Source organism: Opisthocomus hoazin, chromosome 1 (assembly GCF_030867145.1).
Source record: "Opisthocomus hoazin isolate bOpiHoa1 chromosome 1, bOpiHoa1.hap1, whole genome shotgun sequence".
NCBI lineage: Eukaryota > Metazoa > Chordata > Aves > Opisthocomiformes > Opisthocomidae > Opisthocomus > Opisthocomus hoazin.
Window position 1 is genome coordinate 71933917 of NC_134414.1, and position 19980 is coordinate 71953896.

At 43.5% G+C, this 19980-nt stretch overlaps 2 protein-coding genes across 4 annotated transcripts in view; both read left to right on the forward strand.

The window, feature by feature from the left end:
- SLC9D1 (solute carrier family 9 member D1) overlaps positions 1–5749 on the forward strand; it is a 45930-nt gene extending 40181 nt beyond the window's left edge. The window contains exon 14 of the mRNA XM_075425305.1: positions 282–5749. Within this exon, the coding sequence (XP_075281420.1) occupies positions 282–395 (114 nt within the window). The 3' untranslated portion in view covers positions 396–5749. The remainder of the gene's footprint in view (positions 1–281) is intronic.
- A 1688-nt stretch (positions 5750–7437) lies between these two features.
- TFDP1 (transcription factor Dp-1) overlaps positions 7438–19980 on the forward strand; it is a 48945-nt gene continuing 36402 nt past the window's right edge. For 2 of the 3 annotated variants that reach the window (XM_075425459.1, XM_075425469.1), the window contains exons 1-2: positions 7439–7559; positions 8438–8522. In XM_075425459.1, coding sequence (XP_075281574.1) covers positions 8511–8522 — 12 coding nt within the window. In that variant the 5' untranslated portion in view covers positions 7439–7559; positions 8438–8510. Of the gene's footprint in view, positions 7560–8437; positions 8523–19980 lie in introns of all 3 variants that reach the window. The other variant, XM_075425478.1, reaches the window with a different exon arrangement.

Below are 19980 nucleotides of genomic sequence, written 5' to 3' on the forward strand. Positions count from 1 at the left end.
CTTTCAAAATTGACCTCTTAACTACATATATAAATAATTGTTTTTCTATAACCTTATAACATTGTTCTTGTAATTGTATCTTCAAACCAGGTAAAGAGATAATTAGATGATTTGAGCGTGCATTTGTTTGCTTTTGTAGCAATATGCATAGTTGCTTGGGAAGACAGGTGAAGTCTCCTGAAAATACTGTCGAGAAGATTCTGATCTCCTCAAACTTGTAATCATTTCTTAGTTTACCATGTAACTAAGAGAAGTAATGGTTTTTTCTTTTCAATTTTCAGGTCTATCTTCTTATTCTGAGTGTGACTACTCTAAGTCTTTTACTTGCCCCTGCCCTGTGGAGAGCTGCGATTATGAAATGTGTTCCGAGACCTGAAAGACGCTCAAGTACTTGATTAAGATTTGCACATATACAAGAACACATCTTCTTGCAAGGGATATCTTCATTGCTCATTGTATTTCTATGCACTCAGAAAGCACGAGGTCTTGAGTAGTCAGTCCTCTTCACATGCACTTGGTTATAAGCCTTATACTGACCTTAAAACATAAACAAAATTCAACATCAAAAAAATAGTTATACAATTTGAATTGCACACCTTTTACAAAAATTTACTGTCTCTCTGACAGGTTAGAATCTGCCAGAATATTTATTTCTGATCCAATCAGTTATTCAGAGCATAAATTATTTTTTTTTAAATATAGCATCATGCAAACTGTGTTGATTACTTTTTGCCTGAATGTGCCTTTTAATTTTCATCCTATTTTGTTACTGCTGGTTCATCACCAGATTTTGTTTAAAAAGAAAAAAAATATATATTATGGTGCCTATGGTATCTTCTTTCACTTAATGACTTAAGTCATTTTCACATTTAGGAGTTTAATATTCTAGTATAAAATTAATCACAAAACCCATTTCTAACGGTGAATAAAAGTGTGGTTCTCTACACAAAGAAAGGTTTAACTGTTTAGCATCAAACTGTTTTAAGCACTCAAATACATATTCCAAATGATGCAGCTGATATTGTATGATATTTTATTCCAAATTGCAGCATATAATATTTTTTCTTACAGTAGTAACTTTTATTTGTGTTAGTTCTTGTATTTATTTACATATTTGACAAAAAGTTGACGGTAAGAAAGGGCATAAGTTATATTTGAAGGCTGACAGTTGTCACCCATTCTTGTTGCTAACTGCTGTTACAGTAACTGTTTACAGGTTTTTTTTCTTTGTTTTAAATCAAAAATAAATTTAGTAAAACTGGGAAGTCTAATTTCAAGCAAACGTGAGAAACATCAGTTCTGGAACTCTGGAGTTTGGATGTTACTTGACACTATGCTAGATTTGAAATTATTTTAAGTAAGTTAATTTGCACAAAACTAGAAATGGCAGACTGGATATGTATCTGGAACTCCACAACTTTATACATTGCATTTACATTGAATAAACTGTTAGTCTCTTCAAAATATCATGATATTTTAAAAAAACTGCTTTGAACGTGATCTTAAATGTAAGTGTAAATGTAACATTTTGTTCTTTAAAATGTTATAGGTGGCGGGATAAGTCTTGTAAAAGCCCACTGTTTAAGCATCATAGAGAAAGCTTACTCATAGACTGTAGTCTAGTCTGACAATTTAAAAATCATCTTGAGGTTTATCTGCTAAAAACGGTACCATTAAAGATGTATCAACACTTTAGGTCAGTATTATACTGTCGTCTGAGATAACTTTGATACCCACAAAATGGTTAGAAAAAGGCATGTTGCATAGGTTTAAATTGCTAAGTAAAATGAAAGCTGTCCTCCAGGTACCAAAATGAAGCTTTGGATGGATTTGTGTGCTTTATACCCCTTTTCTCTGCCATAGTAGCCTCAGTTTCCTCCCATGTTTTCTCCGACATCTGCTGGGCTTGTCAAAATGCAGCATGGACGAGTCTGGAGTGTATTCCAATTGTTAGGACGGGGTGGGGTTCATCATATTTGGGTTCTTTCTCAGTGGATTTGGGGCTTTCTCTCCAGGCACTGTTGCTTCATAAAGGTTGCAGGAATGTATGGCAATTCCAGTTCACCTTGAATGGTTTGAAAAGTTATTGAGGAACAGTGACAAATGCGGAGGAAAAAGCTGGCCTATAAATAAAATAATTTTTTTGTAAAACGAATCTGTAACAGAAGAGAAACTTGAAACTGATTTGTTGGTGTATTTCAATATTTTGTATTCCAAATACAGAAACAATTCAGAAGTTTTATGATACCGTTTAACAATCTACTAGCTCAGACCTTTTACTCTTTTTCAGGTGCCTCACTAAAATCATTTGTTTCTTAACTGCACTAGGGAGAGAAATCGTACTCTGTCCACTGACCTAGCTCATAGTTTCTGCTTGAAATACAAGCTTCTCTCCTGAATGCCTCATTTTGGTTTTGAAAGGTGCTTATTTCACATGTAGTTTACCACCTGCCTTTCAGGGGAAAAAAGAATATCTGTGAGAGACCGTGGTAGAGACCTCTGTATGGTTTCCATTATGTCTCTTAGTTAGCCCTTGAAACTATTATATAATTAAAGTATTACAGCTGTGCTGAGTAAAACTTTGTCTAAATAAATTGCTGTGGCTACTTGTACTTCTCTGGAAAATTTCAGTTGGGAGAGTAGGAAATACTGATGGTTTGTGTCTCTTAAAAGAGAGGAAATATTTTCCTGATTACCCTTTAAAGGAGTTGGGTGAAGAGTCCTTTTGGTACCGTGTCCAAAAAGGAAAGCAGGCATCTGGATACCTTACTGGTTGCCTCATCTCTGTCACTTCTTTCCCAAATAATTTTTGATTCAGTTGTGACTTGGCCAGGCTTTAGGAGAACTGGGGACAGAGAAATAGGAGCATCATCTGAGTATCAATGTTCTGTGCCTCTTTGTTGAGGTTCCGTCTCATTCATGTAATGATCAGCATTATTTGAATACAGAAGAGTTGATACAGGGCAGAAACTTTGTAAGCGATGAGAGGATATTTCTGTGGTGAAACTGAGCTTAGGGGAGTGGAAAGGGAGGGTCGGCTCTGTTCTTGAGTAGCACCTCGTTCAGCAGATCTGTGTTGGGATTGGGGTGGTTTTTTTGGTTGGTTTGTTTCGGAGGTGGGTGTAACTGGTTGCTTGTTTTGTGTGCCTTTCTCTCTGAAAATCTGAGTTCTTGCATTTACCCCTTAATTGCTCCCTTTGGTCATTGATCTCTGTCAGGGTCAAGGAACCAAAACAGTTTAAAAGCTGGTTGGTAGTGTGGGCTATGCTGTATACTTTGTGAGTCGTTTCCCTCTCCCCAGGGTCAGACTGGTACACATGGACCCACAACCGCCCTACTTACGGCTCATGCCTTATAGGGCAGGCCGCTTCAGTTCCTCAGTGGGAAGATACCTAGTGGGACCTGTGAGGTTGGTTCTTGCAATTGTGACTGACATGTGTCTAGGACAGCTCAAGGAATGCTGTCATGGTGGCCTAGTCCATGGGGCTACATAGCTTTTTAAAAAGCTGTAAGAATTCCTATTTCATTCATCTCAAAGATGAAGAGAAAGCAGTGTCACAATACCTTGTATTTTACTGGTTTTCCAGTTGGACATCCTCCACTTTGTGGGCAGAGAGGCGTGTCGGGGTGCTAGCATGACAGAGTAGGGCTGTATGATGATGCTTGATGGAGGGTGTGAGAAACCTCACGTGGTCTCGCTGCTTGTTGGAGAGAACCCAGAACAACATAACCACAAAAGCACTCATGGGGTTTGTCTGGGGAAGGAATCTGTAGTTCCGCTCTGTAAGCAGTCCTGGCAGTGCTCCAGGACGTGGGTAGTGCCAAAGGTGGAGGAAATCAGACCCCTGAGTGACAGCAGGCAAGCCACGCTCACAGCATTCACATCTTTGTGGGAAACAGCAGTAGCTTGGAAGGAGCTTGGAAGTACCAGCCATCCACTATTAAGATGACCCGACAACGAAGGAGCCAACAAAACCAGTGAGGCGAGACGGAAGAGCCCAAGATGTCCTAAGGGCTGGGAGATGTGTGGCCCACCCCACCCTAAAGAGAAAGGCATGCCTCCACCAGCTTCACTTAGCAGCCCAGGAGGCGTGCAGCTTTGGCTTTCTACACCGCCCCTGTGGAGTAATGACCACTGCTGGGTGGGAAAAACTTACCGACAGTAAGGACAGTTGAGACTATAAAAATCTGATTCCTGGAGACAAAGAACAAACTGGACAATGGTGTGACCAGAGTGGCTTAGGTACAACTGATCCTGCCGTGGGGGACAAAAATCTAGACCAGGGATCGGCAGCACTTTCAAGGTGATGGTACCAAGCTGTATTTTTTATTTCCTGAAACAGAGCAGAAATTTGAGAACTGGGAGATGCTACTTCCCAAGCAGGCCAGATGCTGACAACCTTGTCAACTGCTGTGAGGTCTGTAGTTAAGCCAGGAGCTCGCACAGGTCCCTCTCCTAAGATGGCATGGCTTCCAGTTCTGAAGTGCATGTAGATCAAAATATGTCCACATGCATGTCCTCTGGCGTCTGCCGTAGGTTTCTGTCTATAGACTAGATGACCTCTTGGAACAGTTTCCTTGTGTCTGTTGCGCAGTTCTGCCACGCTGATGCTGTTTAAAAGCTGTGATCCATTTTGCTTTTCAAGCACCCTTAAAAGAGGGAGGCAGGCCACCAAAACCAGCCGTGAACTGGAACAGCCTTTCGCTGCTACAACCACAAACAGAGTCCTAAAGCTTCAAAATGCCTGAGAAAGGCGTGCGCAGAGATTAGAGAAATGAAGTTTTTTTCACTGGTACAAATACTTCAAATTAGTTGTGAAGAACCCTCTGCTAGAGAAGAAAAAACACCTGGGAGTGGGTGTGCTTGGGCAGTTAGTAATGTGTCAAAATAAATGCTAGCAAACCAGGACCCCCCCTTCTTGTTCGTGCTTGTTCAGTTGTCTGGCAAGGAGAGGCTTACTGGGAAGGGAAGCACGAGCAGCACAGCAAGATTATGTGACAAGTGCAAATGGAAGAATTTGAGTAACTAAAAAAGGTGGTCTTCGGTCACCATTTCTATACTGACAAGGGCCAAGAAAGCATGCGTTCTGATGTATGCAGAGAAGCTGTGTAGTTTGCAAAAAGCAGGTAGTGGCGTGAGGTTCAGATTCTGTCCTTTGATTGCCACTGCTCCGCCGTTCCGAAAGCTAGTATAGTTATCATAGTCCCTACAAATCACAGTTGCTAATGAATTATTGTCCACTTTTTAAATTCGTTTCTTGTGAATTTTGTGTTGTACTAGAGAAGGTAGAAGGTTTCTCTTCAGACTGAGCCTTTTTCAAAATGGCACTAGTCTCTCAGGTAAAGCTTACAACAGGAAATGCTTTGCATCTTAGCGCAGTCATTTAATTCTGCCTTTTTAAAAGCATGTTTGCTTTTTTTTGTAGTCCCTTCACCCTGGGACGGGCATACCCTGTTGAGGGTGCGTTCCTGGAGGCTGGAGGAGATGTCGTCTTTGAAGAAGCACTTTTTCTGCAGCTGGCGTGGGGCGCTCCGTGTCTTTTGTGTGTCAAAGTCCTTGCCTCTTTCTGAAAAGTTATAAACAGTTATGTTTTTATTCTCATCTTCTTTCTTTGATGTCCACTGCTATCGAGCTTAGTCAAGAAGAATGAAGAAATGGGGTAATAACGGTTGTTATCAAAGCAGGCTACTGCCTGAGCAGCCATGGAACCCCGGAGCGGCAAGCGGGGTGTTACTGTGAATAAAAAGATTCAAAGATTGCTATTTTTCAAGCAATGAATATAGCTAGTGTTTCCTTATTGTTGTAAAATACAACTTCCCCATGTGTTAAAAAAAAAAAATTGAGTAAGGTAAAAAGTATAAAAGGTATAAAAATTGAGTAAGGTATAAATGTGAGCCTAGTCAGCTGATGAAATGTCTTCTCCGGCGTCTGTGCCAGATTGTTCTGCTCTGTTTGCCTGCCACGGCTCTGCTGGTCGAGTCCTGTCTTCCCGACTCGTCGCCCTTCCCAGGTGCCATCAAGGCAGCAGCGTGGTTTTAGAGGCAGAACGAGCCTTCGCCTTCCTGCAGCCCTCCCGACGGCGTTACCGACAGCCTCGCACCACGCAGGCCTGGCGTCGCCCGCAGAGCTGCCTGCAGCCCCCCATCGCCCCAGCCTCACACCCCCTCCCGCCAGAACCGCAGCTTTTGAGGTGTAAGGCTTTGGCCTCGCCGCAGCTTCCACCATGACGGCTCTGCCTTTATAGTGCCCGCCGCGCGCGCGGAAAGGTTTTTGCCAAGAATTACATCATTCTTGTGTAACTCCATCACGCAGCGAGTGGACGGGGCGCACAGAGGTGTCGGGAACCTCGGCTGCGGGTCTTTTGGCGTGGATCCGGCTGGATTCATGCCAGAGAGCAGCAGTGGCCCCACGGAAAAGCTGTCACTGGGGGGGAACCCCGAAATCCCCCGTTTCGGCAACCATTGCTGCCGGCCGACGCGCTCGGGGCGCGGCCGGGCTCAGCGCGATGAGGAAGCGCGGGCAGGATGCTGTGGCAACCGACCGCGCCGCCCCGCCGGCGCCTGCCCCCCCCGGAGACCCGCTCGGCGGCCGGGGCCCGTGCCGGGCAGCGGCGGGGCTCAGCGGGGCCGAGGCGCGGCCCGTGTCCCGCTGCGATAAGGAGGACGCGGAGGCGCCCGGCGCCTTCCCGCCCCCTCACGGCGCCACGCGGGGAGGCGGCTGGAGCCCACGTGCTCGGCGGCGGCGGCCGGGGCCGAAGAGCAATCTCGCGCCGATGCTTCCCGCGCGCCCGCCGCGAGCGCCGCAGGGCGGGGAGTCGGAAGGCGCGAAAATCCCGCGCATGCTCCCTCCGCCCATGGAGCGGCGGGCGGTTGGCTTAGCCGCTCCGCGTGTGCCCGTGCAAGGCACGCTACACCCCGTGACGTCAGCGCGCAGCGTCACGCCGGTGGGACGCACAAAAGTGTAAGTTTCGATATTTTTTTTAATCCCCCCCCCCCACCAACGAGGGGGGGGGGCGGGGAAAAAAAGAACGGCCGGGTCGCGCGCGCGGAGCCCGGGGAGGGTCCGCTGGCTCGCGCCCGCTCTCTCACTGACACCACCACCCCCCCCCCCCCCCCCCCGGCGGCTGGGCACGGGCGGCGGGCAGGTGTGCGGGGCAGCGGGCGGCGGGTGGGTGGGTGGGGGGGGTGGCCGGGAGCCCGGCAGGCTGAGGAGCGGCGGGTGCAGAGGCGGGCTGGAAAGTGACAGCCCGCCGGGAGAGACAGCCCCCTTCCCCCCCCCTCCCCTCCCCCGCTGCCCCGGAGCGCGGGGAGCGGGGCGGTCCTTGCCGGCCCCCTCCCTCCCCTCACCCCGCCCGCGCTGCCGTTGGGGCCGTTGGGCTCCCTCCTCCCCTGCCCCCTCCCGCCAGGCCCGCGCGCGCGCGCCGCCGCACATGTGCAGTTGGGCGCCTCCGCAGCAGCGCGGCGGCGGGCGGGGGGGTGCTCCCGCTCCGCGCTCCGGGTCCCTGTCTGGGGGCGGCGGCGGGGGATGGAGCCGGCGCTCTCTGCCTTCGGCCGCTCAGGTGCGGGCGGCCCGGGCCGGCCTGCGGCGGGAGGAGGATGGGGAGCATCGGGGGGGGTTGTGGGGGTGTGAGGGGGTAGGATGGGGGGGTAGGGCACCGCGGGGTGCTGCCGCCGGCGGGGCGAGGAGGCTGGGAACGGGGCGGACCTTTTCCGCCCCCCCCCCCCCCCCCGTCGTCGTCGGTGCCGCCTAACGCGCGGGCGAGTCCCCCCGTTCGTCCCCCTCCCCCGTGCCCCCGCCGGCCGTGAGGTGATTAGCGCGGCCCCTCGCTGCCGAGGGGAGGCGGCGCGGGGCTCAGGGCTTCGCCCGGGCGGTGAGGCCCTGGTCGGGGGGCGCGGTGGGTGCCCCGGGCGCGGCGGCGGCTGCCAGGCTCTGCTCCTCGGTGCCGCCGCGGCCCGTCTGCCTGCGAGCGGGGGGGGGGGGTGCAGGGCCCCGGAGGGAGCTGGCCCCTGAGGCCTACTTGTGCCTGCTGCTGGCGATGGGGGTGGGGAGGAGGAGGAGGAGGCGGCCGAGGGAGTGATCTCTTCCCCCGCCGCCGCTGCCCGCGCCCTGCGCTGCCGTGTTGCAAAGGGCGCAGCTGGACAGGGACCGGCCCAGCGTGGGCTGCCCCGCCGGGCCCGGGTACGTGCTGGGGGAAAGGCGCGCCGGCCAGGGGAGGGCTGGCCCCCGCTGCCGGAGGAGCGTGTCCCACGCGTGAGCGTGGGCTGGGGGGGTGCCGGGCCTGGGGGTGAGCTGGTGACGGCAGAAAACTTTTCCCTCTTTAAAAACGGTTTTGTGGAAACTAAATGGTGTCTGGTGGTAGTCAGGTAACTCCAATTGTAAAAACTTTCCCTCCTTTTACTTTGATAGCTGATGTTGCTGTCTTTATTTGTTTTCTAGAAAATAGCATCATTGTCTCTGTGTCCTGCAGCCATCAAGATTTCAAGAGGTCTGATTTCTAGTCTTTGGTAACATGGCAAAAGATGTAAGTATATTTGTAGCACATTGTATGTGGCAGCACAGCTCATAGAATATTTTTGGTTTTGTTAACAAAAGCAAACCAGGTCATGCTTTATAATAGCTGGTATTAATGAATATATGAAAATTACTTTGTCTGTGTTGTACGTCAAGCCTGGGCTATGTTTTCCTGTAGATCTAACAGCATAAAATATCTTCAGATCTGCAGCCATTTTTTCAGAGTAATTAATCTTAAGTATTCGCTGTGCTCATAAAAGCACTTGGGCCATTGGCATTATGCGTATTTACAATGAACACTGAAATAACTTGGTTTTGAATTGGATTTCAAAAAATCCAGCAAATACTGTTCTGATGATGGGGTTGACGTTGACTGCTGTTGTCAACTAGCATTGCCTTTCTTGTGCTCAAGGAGGCATTGTATATTCAAGGGAGTGAAGGCGGTTCTGGCTCCATATGTGTTCATTGTTTTGTCTCTGTCTACCAAAAGATGCTAGTTAGTGTCCGTAAAAACAGGCTTTGGGGACTTGCATGGTAGACTTCCATTACTATTGGCGCTAAGGTTAGTGGCTTTGATTCTGTGGCTTGCCTCTTGAACCATGTTTGCTCTTTACCCATTTCAGTACTTTAAAAAAAAAAATTAAACCAATCTGCATTTAAGATGTAGTTCATTGGTAATACCTAAGATAATTGAACTTTCACATTTCCTTGTTGAAAATAAGACAAGATACTACTCTATATTCAAATTAGAATATATGTCCCCTTTAAAAAAAAAAAACCAACAAAAAACAACAACATACAGGCTGAGGAAAATTGATACAACTCAAATTCTTAAACAGAAGGTTACAGTCTGATGTGTAGTGTTCAGATAGCGAGAATTTCCATGAGATAGTGATTGGTTTAACAAACTAATCTTGTAGAGAATTTTAGTCATTCAGAAGCCATTGAAAAACATCTTAATGTGTGGAGAAGCAACCAGAAGTACATAGTCACTCAAAGCTTGCCTGGAACAGATAAGGGTGGCCAAGTACGTTACAGATAGCAGAGTTCAGGGAATGAAAGGCACTATGAGCGGGAAGAAAATGAAAGAGGAATGTTAGACTAGGAGATTAAATTGAAACAGTTTAAAGTGATTGAGATACTAAAGTACATTGTTTTATATTAGCTTTTGGGAGAGAGATCAACTAAGTGAAGAAGTGCTAGTGCCTGGAAATACAGATGAATATTCTAGAAGGTCTACGGGGAGCAGAATAAGACATTCAAGAAAGAACCTCATTTTTGAAAGATCTAGCTTATTCTAGAAAAGAGACTAGCGAAGGGAGGAAGAACATATGTGATAATAAACTTCAGAAATGGAAGAAGATGCTACAGATAGGAAAAGAAATTGCTTTTAGTATCTTTATGACAAGAGTTAATGAGCTGAATTTTGAAAAATGAAAATCTAGGTCAGGTTTTAGGTAAGGTTTTAAGTGTACTTGAGCGCCAGAACAGGGTAGCTAGAAAGGGTATGAAATCGTAATTGAAGGATTGTCTAACCTGTTCTTAAAAACCTCTACACATACTTAATCCTGCCTCAGGGAAGAAAGATGAACTGCTTACCTTTTTGCAGACTATTATATACCCACCATTACATGATGTCTAAAACGTGTAGCGAATGCTGGGAAATTTTGAATTTCCAGGTCTGATTATGGGCCCTGCTAGGTTTGATAGAATGCTAGAAAGTAGAGATGTTAGTTGGTAGAACGCTTCTTTGGAAGGGAAGAGAATGATTCGCATGTTTTTTATACAAAATCCAAGTTCTTTTCCTAGCGGAATAATGGAATTAAACACGATAGAGACAGTATCACTAAATTTCGGGGCCATGAGTCTGTGAAGCCCTGCACCGCTGTAAATTTAAACATTCTGACATGGAAATATAGCTGTGACTAATGGCCTGTGGTTCTGCCATGTCACCTATGAAGTGTGCTAACTGGCTGTGAGATGCAGTGGTGAAGAAGATGGCACAGTTGATGAATGCCCCCACCCCTTCCTTCCCTTTTTCTCAGCAGAGCTGAGATGGCCAAAGTGTGAGATGGCTGTGCCGCTCCAGTGCCACATCTGGGCTTCAGGTGGCATTGACATGGCCAAGCATGCTTCAGTGTGCTCCAGCCGGGGAGTGCGGGCTTGGGGTGCCTCCCGCTCCTACTCTGTGCTGCTGCTGGGGCTGGTGCTTCCTCTCGTGAGGGTGAAGCAGGCAGCGCTGCAGAAGAGGAAGGTGTGGAGCCAGGGCGCCACAAGAGAACTTGCTCATACTTAACCGCTTCTCATGCCTGCCGCGGGAGGGCACTTTTCCTTATGTTGCTTGCTTCCAGCTGCTCTTCTGGTACCTCTTTGTAAAAACTAATTGGAAAAGACCTGTTTTAAAAGTCAAATACTTGTAAAAGTTTGCAGACTGAGACTTTACTGGATAATTGAACAATTTTGGAGCATGATGGAGAATACCAGAAAACCCAATTAAATGTTTTTACAAAGGATTAAATGATTATAGAAGTACTGATCAGGTTAGCTGGCAATAGTTTATGAGCTATTTGACCCAAGTCTAAATTCTGTTAAGTATTACTTTAAAATGTGTCCCTCTAATGCTTTTCAGAGTGTACAATAAAGAAAATAGGCAACAAAGTATTGATTTTTTTTTTTTTTTTTTTACAAAATACTTTCATTTCATGGCAGTGGTCAGAAAGCTGTGAGGGGAAAAAAAAAGATACATTTATATGTAGCACCTTAATTAAGAGCCTGCAGGTGGAGCTTAAGAGCATAATCACAAGTAATGTTACAGCTGGACGAGTGGAAAAATAATAATGGAATAAGAGAAATACTAGCTTGTGAAGGCTGAAGTATCTGTGTATCTCCTTTTTTTTTTTTTTTTTTTTTTTTTTTTTTTTTTTTTTTGAAAACTGTTACGTAGAGGGTATGGGATCTGGAATGCAATAAGTATAAAGGGGAAGAAAGGAGCAAGCTCATTTTCCAGTGTGATCTGGTAATAGTAATGAGCATAGCTATTTTTGGGTTTATTTAAGTGAGCATTGTGTGGAGCTGAGAAGCAATTCTAACAAAATCAGGCACATTGGCCACAGAATATGCATTCAGTTCAGAAGATCTTTGTTGCTAGAAAGACTTTGTTTTGTAAAAGTACCTTTACTTTTCTTTTTCAAAGAAACAATGAATAAAATGTGTGGATGAGAGAACACCAACTGCAGTGTCTCAAGGACTTGTGTACCTTGGGAGTGGGGTCGTTGTACTGCTTGTCAAAGGCTGGATGGCAAATTAAGTTGAGGTCAGTAGAGATAGGTACAGTTTGACGTGTATTTGCACCATATGGGAAATTTCTTGGTGTGAGACAAAGGTAGTTATCACAGGCAGACAATCTCCAGAAACTCCAGCTTAGCCAGTGTTCCTCTTTCTGGTTAATCAGTGTCATTCTGTAAGACTTTGCTGAGTCTACTGTAAACTCTACCACTTCTTAGAAATGTGGCATCTTCCAGGCGGGAGCTGGAGGAGTCAAATGTATACACTGAGGTCCTCAGCTGACTTGTGCTGCCTACTGGATTTATGGAATTAATAGTTTGATGGAGAGTACAGTTCCTTAACTGAAATGGTGACCTGTCCACCCTGACGTGCTTAGAACTAGGCAGGATGCAGCACCGAAAGAAGGAGCAGGAATTACTGTGACAACAATGTAAATTTGGTAACTTCATTTATGTCTTCCAACTCCCAGTATAAGACTGAAGACTACTTGCTGGCCACTTTTGTATTCATTTGTATATTAGAATTATCTGTAAATTAAGACAATACATACTTTTTAGTATCAGTGGTTAACATACCCTCCACCACTAAATTAACAGTTTCTGTAGTGTAGCTGAAGATCCAACTTGTGATGTGAACCTGGTTCTCCCCTTAGTTGCTTCTGTTTCAAATCATAGAATTGCTTAGGCTGGAAGAGACCTCTAAGGTCATTGAGTCTGACCATAAACCTAACACTGCCAAGTCAACCACTAAACCATGTCCTGAAGTGCCACGTCTGCACGTCTTCTAAAGACCTCCAGGGATGGTGGCTCAACCCCTTCCCTGGGCAGCCTATTCCGATGCTTGACAACCCTTTCGGTGTAGAAGGTTGGTGAAGAAAATGAACTGCTGAGACCTCTCGAGCAGCCATAAAGAAAGAGAAGCTTGCAGCTCCTTTCTTTAAGACCCACTGTTAAATAGCAGAAGAGAAGCAGGGGTCACTCACAAGAACTGGATCTGTTAGAGGGGATAGTCCAGTGTGTGGTGTTCCAGCAAGTACTGAGGAGAAAGGGGCTAGACAAAAGGAATGAGTACGATTCCTTCTGATCTCAAAAATTGTGTATATCCAAACACATGAATTATGTAAACAAAATACTCTGTATGGTTGCAATTGCTTATGATTGTTTCAGTTTTTGACTATTACTGCACGGACTGTTTCCAGTCGTTAAAAAAAAATTGTTCATGAAGAACATATGGTTGAAAACTAATTTGGTGTTTCACAAACTTTTTAAACTGACACAGTACTGTTAGCCTTCAGAATTTCTCACAAGCTTATTATATCTCTTTAGTAGTTCATGATGCTTTTATTAGTCTCATCGAGTAGTAGATGTGGCCGATGTATCTAATTTTGCAAAGGAAGCCCTCTGCACGTGTGTAAATCTGAGGACACCATGTAAGCAGTTCTGCTCACTCAAAATTAAGCACCTGATCTGCGTAGGGATTAACGTTGATGGTTTGTTTTAACTGAGTCTTCAGATTACATCTGGGTATGTAGTTTAATACAATGAATTTATTTCACAGTATTACTTGATAAATATTTTGCTCGAAGAATATTTTAAAAAAACCCACAGCAAACTAAGTTCTTAAAGAAATTTTACTGGATAGGTCAATAGGTCAACTGAATTTGGGGAAAGAAGTATATCTGTGCTGTACATTAATTTTGCCAGAACACCACAGAAGTTATACAACTTAATAGCTTTCATGCAGTGCTTCTACATCAATCTTGAGCAAGTCTTTATGGTCTGAAAAGGTTCCATTTGAGTTGGATTTAAAAAAAAAAAAGACCTAAATGGAAGTAGGAAAAAGTTGTATTTTGGATCTTTTTTATATGATGCTGTTTCAATGCTTAGAAAGTATTGAAAAGTCTTCAAAACACTGTTCAGACTTTTCTTAAAATATCAGCATGTATTTCTCCTTTCATGTTTATTTTTGGTTATATACTGGGAATTTCAGCGAGGCAGACTAGAGAAGTCTTTAGGGGATCTCAAGTGGTTCATGCACCGTTTTTTATACCATTTTGGTTCAGCATCTTCTGTTAGCTTGATCTATTTCTGTTTGCTTTTAGTCAGTTCTAAGGTTCAGAAGTTTGCCAACTGAAGATCAAATAATATTATGAAATTAGGTCTTCTAAAAAGACATCTCAGTCTGGGATTTCAAATGTTGTTAATTTTTTAATACGCTTTTTAGAAGGCAGAAGAAGGAAAATTATCTTTAAGCTCTCCTTTTTACATTCCAAACGCACAGTAAGAGTCCCCTTTTTTTTTCTGTGTTGGTTTGTGTTTGTAAGGCGGAAAATAGCAAGTTGAAAGTTGCCTGTCACCTTGCCAATTAACTTGTGCAAATAAAGAATTTGCTTGTAGCCTTCAAGTGTTTTAACTTTAGTAATTGTATGTGTCAGTTAATGGTAGTGGCACTATATAGATATGTATTTGTAGTTTTACTGAGTAAATATACTGTGCTGACAACACGCTAAACAAAAATGCAGTTTTTAAAAGTTAAATTACACTAGGTATCATTTATTTTAGTGTGTGTATTTGCTTGCCTGGATATCACTTAATGGAGATTTATGGTGGCTAATTAGAAGTGGGAGGAAAGATGGGCCAATCTTTGCTAAACATTCTCTATGTTGAAATGGTTCTCAGACAGATAGCGGACAACTTGATTTTAAAGATTGACAGTGGTCTGTATCCCCAAAAATACTGCTTGCTACTTGTCTTGTGTTGCATTACATCTGCTAAGTGTCCCAGTGTTGCACTGATGGTTACACAGACTTGCTTGAAAATTACGTTGTAGGCTACTGAAGCCTTATAATACACTGATAAGAAGGTTGGTGAGACAAATGGTTTTGGAGTTAGTCCTGTTTGACATTACTGGTTGATTTCTGCTGTGGTTCAGATGCTTTTGAACAAACTGCTCCAAAGATTCAATTTGGCTGAAAAAACAAAAGTCTATTAAGGTCAAATCTAGAATAGCACCAGGAGCTAGTCATGGAAGTGGCTGCTGCTGGTACCTCTCTGCATATGGGTTTTTAGTCTGGGAGGACACAAAGAATGATTTATTTTCTGAGTAGTTTATGTGGTAGAAGTGGCAAACCAGTGCTTTGGTCATACTCACCCTGGGAATCTCATATTCAATTTAGGTTCATTCTGACAGCTTTGCTCTTAGTTTTGGGGGTGTCACCTTTAAATTTTACAAGGATTGTATCACTTGGGCAATTGAATTACTGTTAAGAAACAACTTGGTATAATGGTTTTAACATCTGTGGTGTCTCTGATCTGTGTGGCTGCTAAGACTGGACCACTATTTGACTCATCTTCAGAATGAAATCTTCATTTAGCTTTTGCTGAATTCTAGACGTGTTGTTCTGTTTAGAAAGAAAAGCCAAGAAAGCTAATGGTCTTTACATATTCAGCAATAAGGCGACCTCGGGTGTCGTTCTGCATATACTCAGTGTCCAGGGTATGTGCAGTATCAGTGGAGCCTGTATGCTTAAATGAGCTACTAACCTGTGTTTAGTTTTTTCCTGCACAATTCTGTGTGATCCAGATCTTTGTGCTTTGACGATGCCTTACTAGTTAAGGTGTTAATAATTCAAATTTACATTTTGGAAAACCCATTTCTATGGTGTAGCTCATTGCTGAGTGGTTGACAAACACATTCATCTTGATGATGCTGCCATGAACTGAGGATGTGGTACGATTTCTGTTTCAGGAGGAGGCTACTGAGACACAGTGGAGTAACACATCCGAGAATTTTGCAGGATCAGATTCCTATAGCCTGACTTTAAAAGTTCTTTTATATTACTTTATATGGTGAGGAATGGTTCTTGCTGACTTCATTTGCAAAATGAAGTTCAAATGTTTTACATTTGAGAACTTTCCTTTCCTATACTTCATATTTTAATTGCCTTTTAATTTCTGTCAAAAATGAATTTGGTGTCCCATAAAAATAGTCTCCTGCATTTACGTGATGATTCATTCCCAGGACATGTTTGCTCTGGTAGCTGAATGAGATGAGAATCCAATGGGAAAAATAGTGTATTATCATCTTGTTACAAATGATGTTTGCATATGGATAGGGGTGAAAGAAGAATTAAGGTTGTTTTAGCAGTGTTATTTCCGATTATAAACTTTTCTCCACTTTGTAGCTGTGCTAATATTCTGTTGTGTTTGTTTGTTGCTTCCTGATACTAAAATAAGGCAAACAAAAAAAACCCCTACGTTGTCAGTGAATCGACACATAGTAGAGTTGCATGGCATAGAACTTTTACATTTATTATCTCCTATTAAGCAGTAAAATGAGTAGGGATTGTCATTCTGCATGGATCAGGTTGGGTGCAGTTCGCATAAGGTGTGTGGTTGGTTGCTAGTAGACTTTGCAAATGCCTGTAGACAGCAGGGACATCCTCCTGATGCCTTTGACAAGCTCTGGGAGGAAATGTACACTAATGGGAATACTTTTCCTTCACAATTTCTCTGTTTTCTGGTTGTGTCTTTACTACTTCATACCTGATTTATTTTTAATTTCTTAGTGTGAGTCCCAGATTATTTACCCTTTCAGTCATAGTTTAGAATAGATTGTATGTTCCCTCCCCATTGCAATGTTCTTCCCTTCTCCGCATAGGATCTGATCCCCTGGTCCTGTTCAGGCTCTCTCTTAGGTTCTCACCAGTTGTGTTTCCTGTACTTCTTCAATGACTCCCAGTTTCTCTACTGCAACTCTTAATCTGCCATCCCCCATCTGGAGTACTCTGTCCAGTTCTGGGCTCCCTAGTTCAAAAAAGATGAGGAAAGATGAGGAGCTGCTGGAGAGGGTCCAGCGGAGGGCTATGAGGATGGTGAGGGGACTGGAGCATCTGTCCTGCGAGGAAAGGCTGAGGGAGCTGGGCTTGTTTAGCCTGAAGAAGAGAAGGCTGAGAGGGGACCTGATAAATGCCTATAAATATCTTAAGGGTGGGTGTCAGGAGGATGGGGCCAAACTCTTTTCAGTGGTGCCCAGTGACAGGACAAGGGGCAATGGGCACAAACTGAAGCATAGGAAGTTCCATCTGAACATGAGGAAGAACTTCTTCCCTCTGAGGGTGATGGAGCCCTGGAACAGGCTGCCCAGGGAGGTTGTGGAGTCTCCTTCTCTAGAGATATTCAAGACCTGCCTGGACAAGGTCCTGTGCAGCCTGCTGTAGGTGACCCTGCTTTGGCAGGGGGGTTGGACTAGATGACCCACAGAGGTCCCTTCCAACCCCGAACATTCAGTGATTCTGTGATCTGCCATCTGATTTTGTAGCTCACTTCCTGTCACTTTCCAGCCAGTCCACAAATGGTTTGCTTGTTTTTCTGTCTGTCCCATTCTGACTCCCATTCTTCAAGCAATGTTGTGTATTGGGCACCCACATCTCATGTTTTATTGTCAGACCCAGTCCTGTGCCTCAGTCTAGCAGGATTAACCTGCTGTTAGCAACTGAATATTTCTGAGAAATGTTCTGAGAAATACCTTTTGGCAAATGCCTCTGTTTCCGTTTCTCTCTACCCTTTCTGCTCTGCTTTCGGCTTGTTTTCAGGGAGTATACTTAAAACAGGCTTATTACCTGGAAGCAAGATAGAAGAGGTATTTCTGTGGCACAAAAGCACCCTTCTGTTCCTATCAGAGTTAGGGGAAGACCTTCCTCTCTGGTTAAACCTGATAGACATAGCACGTGTACTTGTTCAGTCTTGTTTTAGTAGGACTTCTTGGTCATGCTTTTGTAGGTTCCTTGTCCTTCAGTCTGAATTCAACTTTTCTGTTGAAAGGCTTGGTGAATAATTTTATGCCAATTTTTATTAAGAAATTGAGTTGCAAGTCTGGAAAGCTGTGGAAGAAATACTTGTAAGGATGTTGAGTTTCTAGTGCATAACTTCAGAGACCACAAATATTAGCTTGTTAGTAAGATACAAAATTATTCTGTGATAGTCTACAGTAAGGGATTTTTTTAATCAGTGAAATTCTCTGCATTTTTAGCAAATTTTGTTTCAGATTAACTGTAGTTGCAAAAAAAATATATTTCCCAATTTGCTGACTTTCAGGCTGAGAGTACTGGTAGTGCTTTTCAGCTTTTACTTGTAAACAAAACAAAAATAGACTTCCCAGTCCGTATGACTGCTGATGATCTCATAGCAGGCCAGAGCTAACTTCAGTTTAATTTTTCCTATGTTTAGTCCATCAGTTGATTTCTTTTCCTTAGGACTTCTGAATGATGTGGTGAGACAAAGCCTAGGTGGTGGTTGGGGTTTCCACTCCAGCATGGCTACCACAGTTAAAATTACCAGATTGACTGGTTTGTCCAATGGTCTTTAACCTTCTTCCTCTGATCTGTGGAAAGGAGATCTTGAGTTATTACAGTTTAGGTGCTATATTGAGTGTCAAAAGCTTTTTTAAAGTCACTGTTGATTTTGTTGATATGTGAAAAGGATAAAGGCTGTTCCTGTATCTGTTGCCTGTTTAGGATGCTGGGAGTTGCTTTATGTAGCCATAGAGAAGTATACGTAGCCAACGTGTCTCTTTGAAGAGGAAAGCAGTGCTGAATTGTGAAGTAGCACACACTTAGAAAGCTTTCAGAATCAAATATTAAGAGCATGATATTATTTCAAGCAGGTTGTGGTTATCATGAAAGGAAGTAATGCATTTTGAAACTGAGAATCACGAGAAGGTAAGAAAATGTGGAATATGAAAAAAAATTTATCAGGCGAAGAAAATAAAAATCAAAATACCTTGTTACAAGTAGCTTGATAAGGCCTGAAAACTATATGTATTTTCCCATCAGACAATAGAATTTCCTTCATGTCTTAGCCTTCCTTGGCAGAACGTTACTTTTCCATTGGGGAAAATCAGATACTTGTTGCTGGTGTGGGTTTTTTGTTGATATTTTGGTTGGATTTTTTGTGTGTTTGTTGTGAATCTGTGACTATGATATACCTAATGGGAGCTATGATCATCCTGTTTTCTTTCTCTTGGGCACTGCACTATGCTAGATCGGTTATGGGGGAGTAATCCTGGTGTCTTCTCCAAAATAACCTGGCTTGAAAACTTGGGGGAATTTCTTCGAAATACACACCAATAAATTTTTTTGCCTAGTATTTCCATTTTAGAACAAAGACACCAGAATTTCGTATGGGATGGGAGTTTTGCTTTTCAGTTCTCTCTCGCCAAAATCTTGTATCTGTGACTTTGAGGAGACATAACAGAACTGGTCGTAAATTTTGATAACTGTAGAATTAGTGTATCAGAACTGAAGAGCATACTGAGTCTGGAGTAAGAGGATTTTCACTGGAAATCAATTTTCGTTTTGAATAATAGCAGCTGGGGGTGCTATCTGCTGTGGGATTTGGAAGTATTCTTTCCAAGTAGTTTTCTTGGAATCTTTCCTAGGCATACTTTTACAAACAGTTGAATATTCTACCAGCCTTTTTAACTGCTAGAGCTCAACCTTTGGTAAGACACTAGTGTGGAAAGGTGGTGGAAGTGTAACTGCTGTACTCTTCACCAGTGTTGTGGTTCCTGAGGGGATTTTTCTTCAGTGGTAGCTGTTCTCTGTTTTTTTCCCGATTGTATTTTCTTGTTGATTAAGTGCAGTGTTTTTCCCAAACATTCTCCAGTTTGTCAGTAACTTGCGTAATGTCAGTCACACAAAAACATGGACCAGGGCGTGTAGCACTAACCTGACCCTTTGTAATGCTAGGTTAGGTAGTGGTTTTTGGAGCTGCAGATTGTTCTGGGTAATATTTTTCACTGTATATTTTAATTATGTAGAAGAAAACTTGACGCTCATGAGATTATTTGATACTACAGTATGGTGGTTGGTTGAATACTTAAAAATTTTCATATAATGAATTAATAGAAATGGTTATATTTGAGACCATTCTAATTTAAAAATAAAAATCGGCAGGGACCAATAAGTAATGGATTACTGAATTGCCTAATTTGCTAATTACTGAAATAATTATATGTGTTTAATACTTGAATTTGCTGAATATCGCAGCCTAAATATTTGGGTTTGGATTATCCCTGTAAGTGATGTGAAATTGATGCAAGGTTGCTTTTGCATATTAAACTGGTGATTTGGTTTAATAATTCAAAATTATTAAATTCATGTGCTTCTAAAATGACAGGCATTA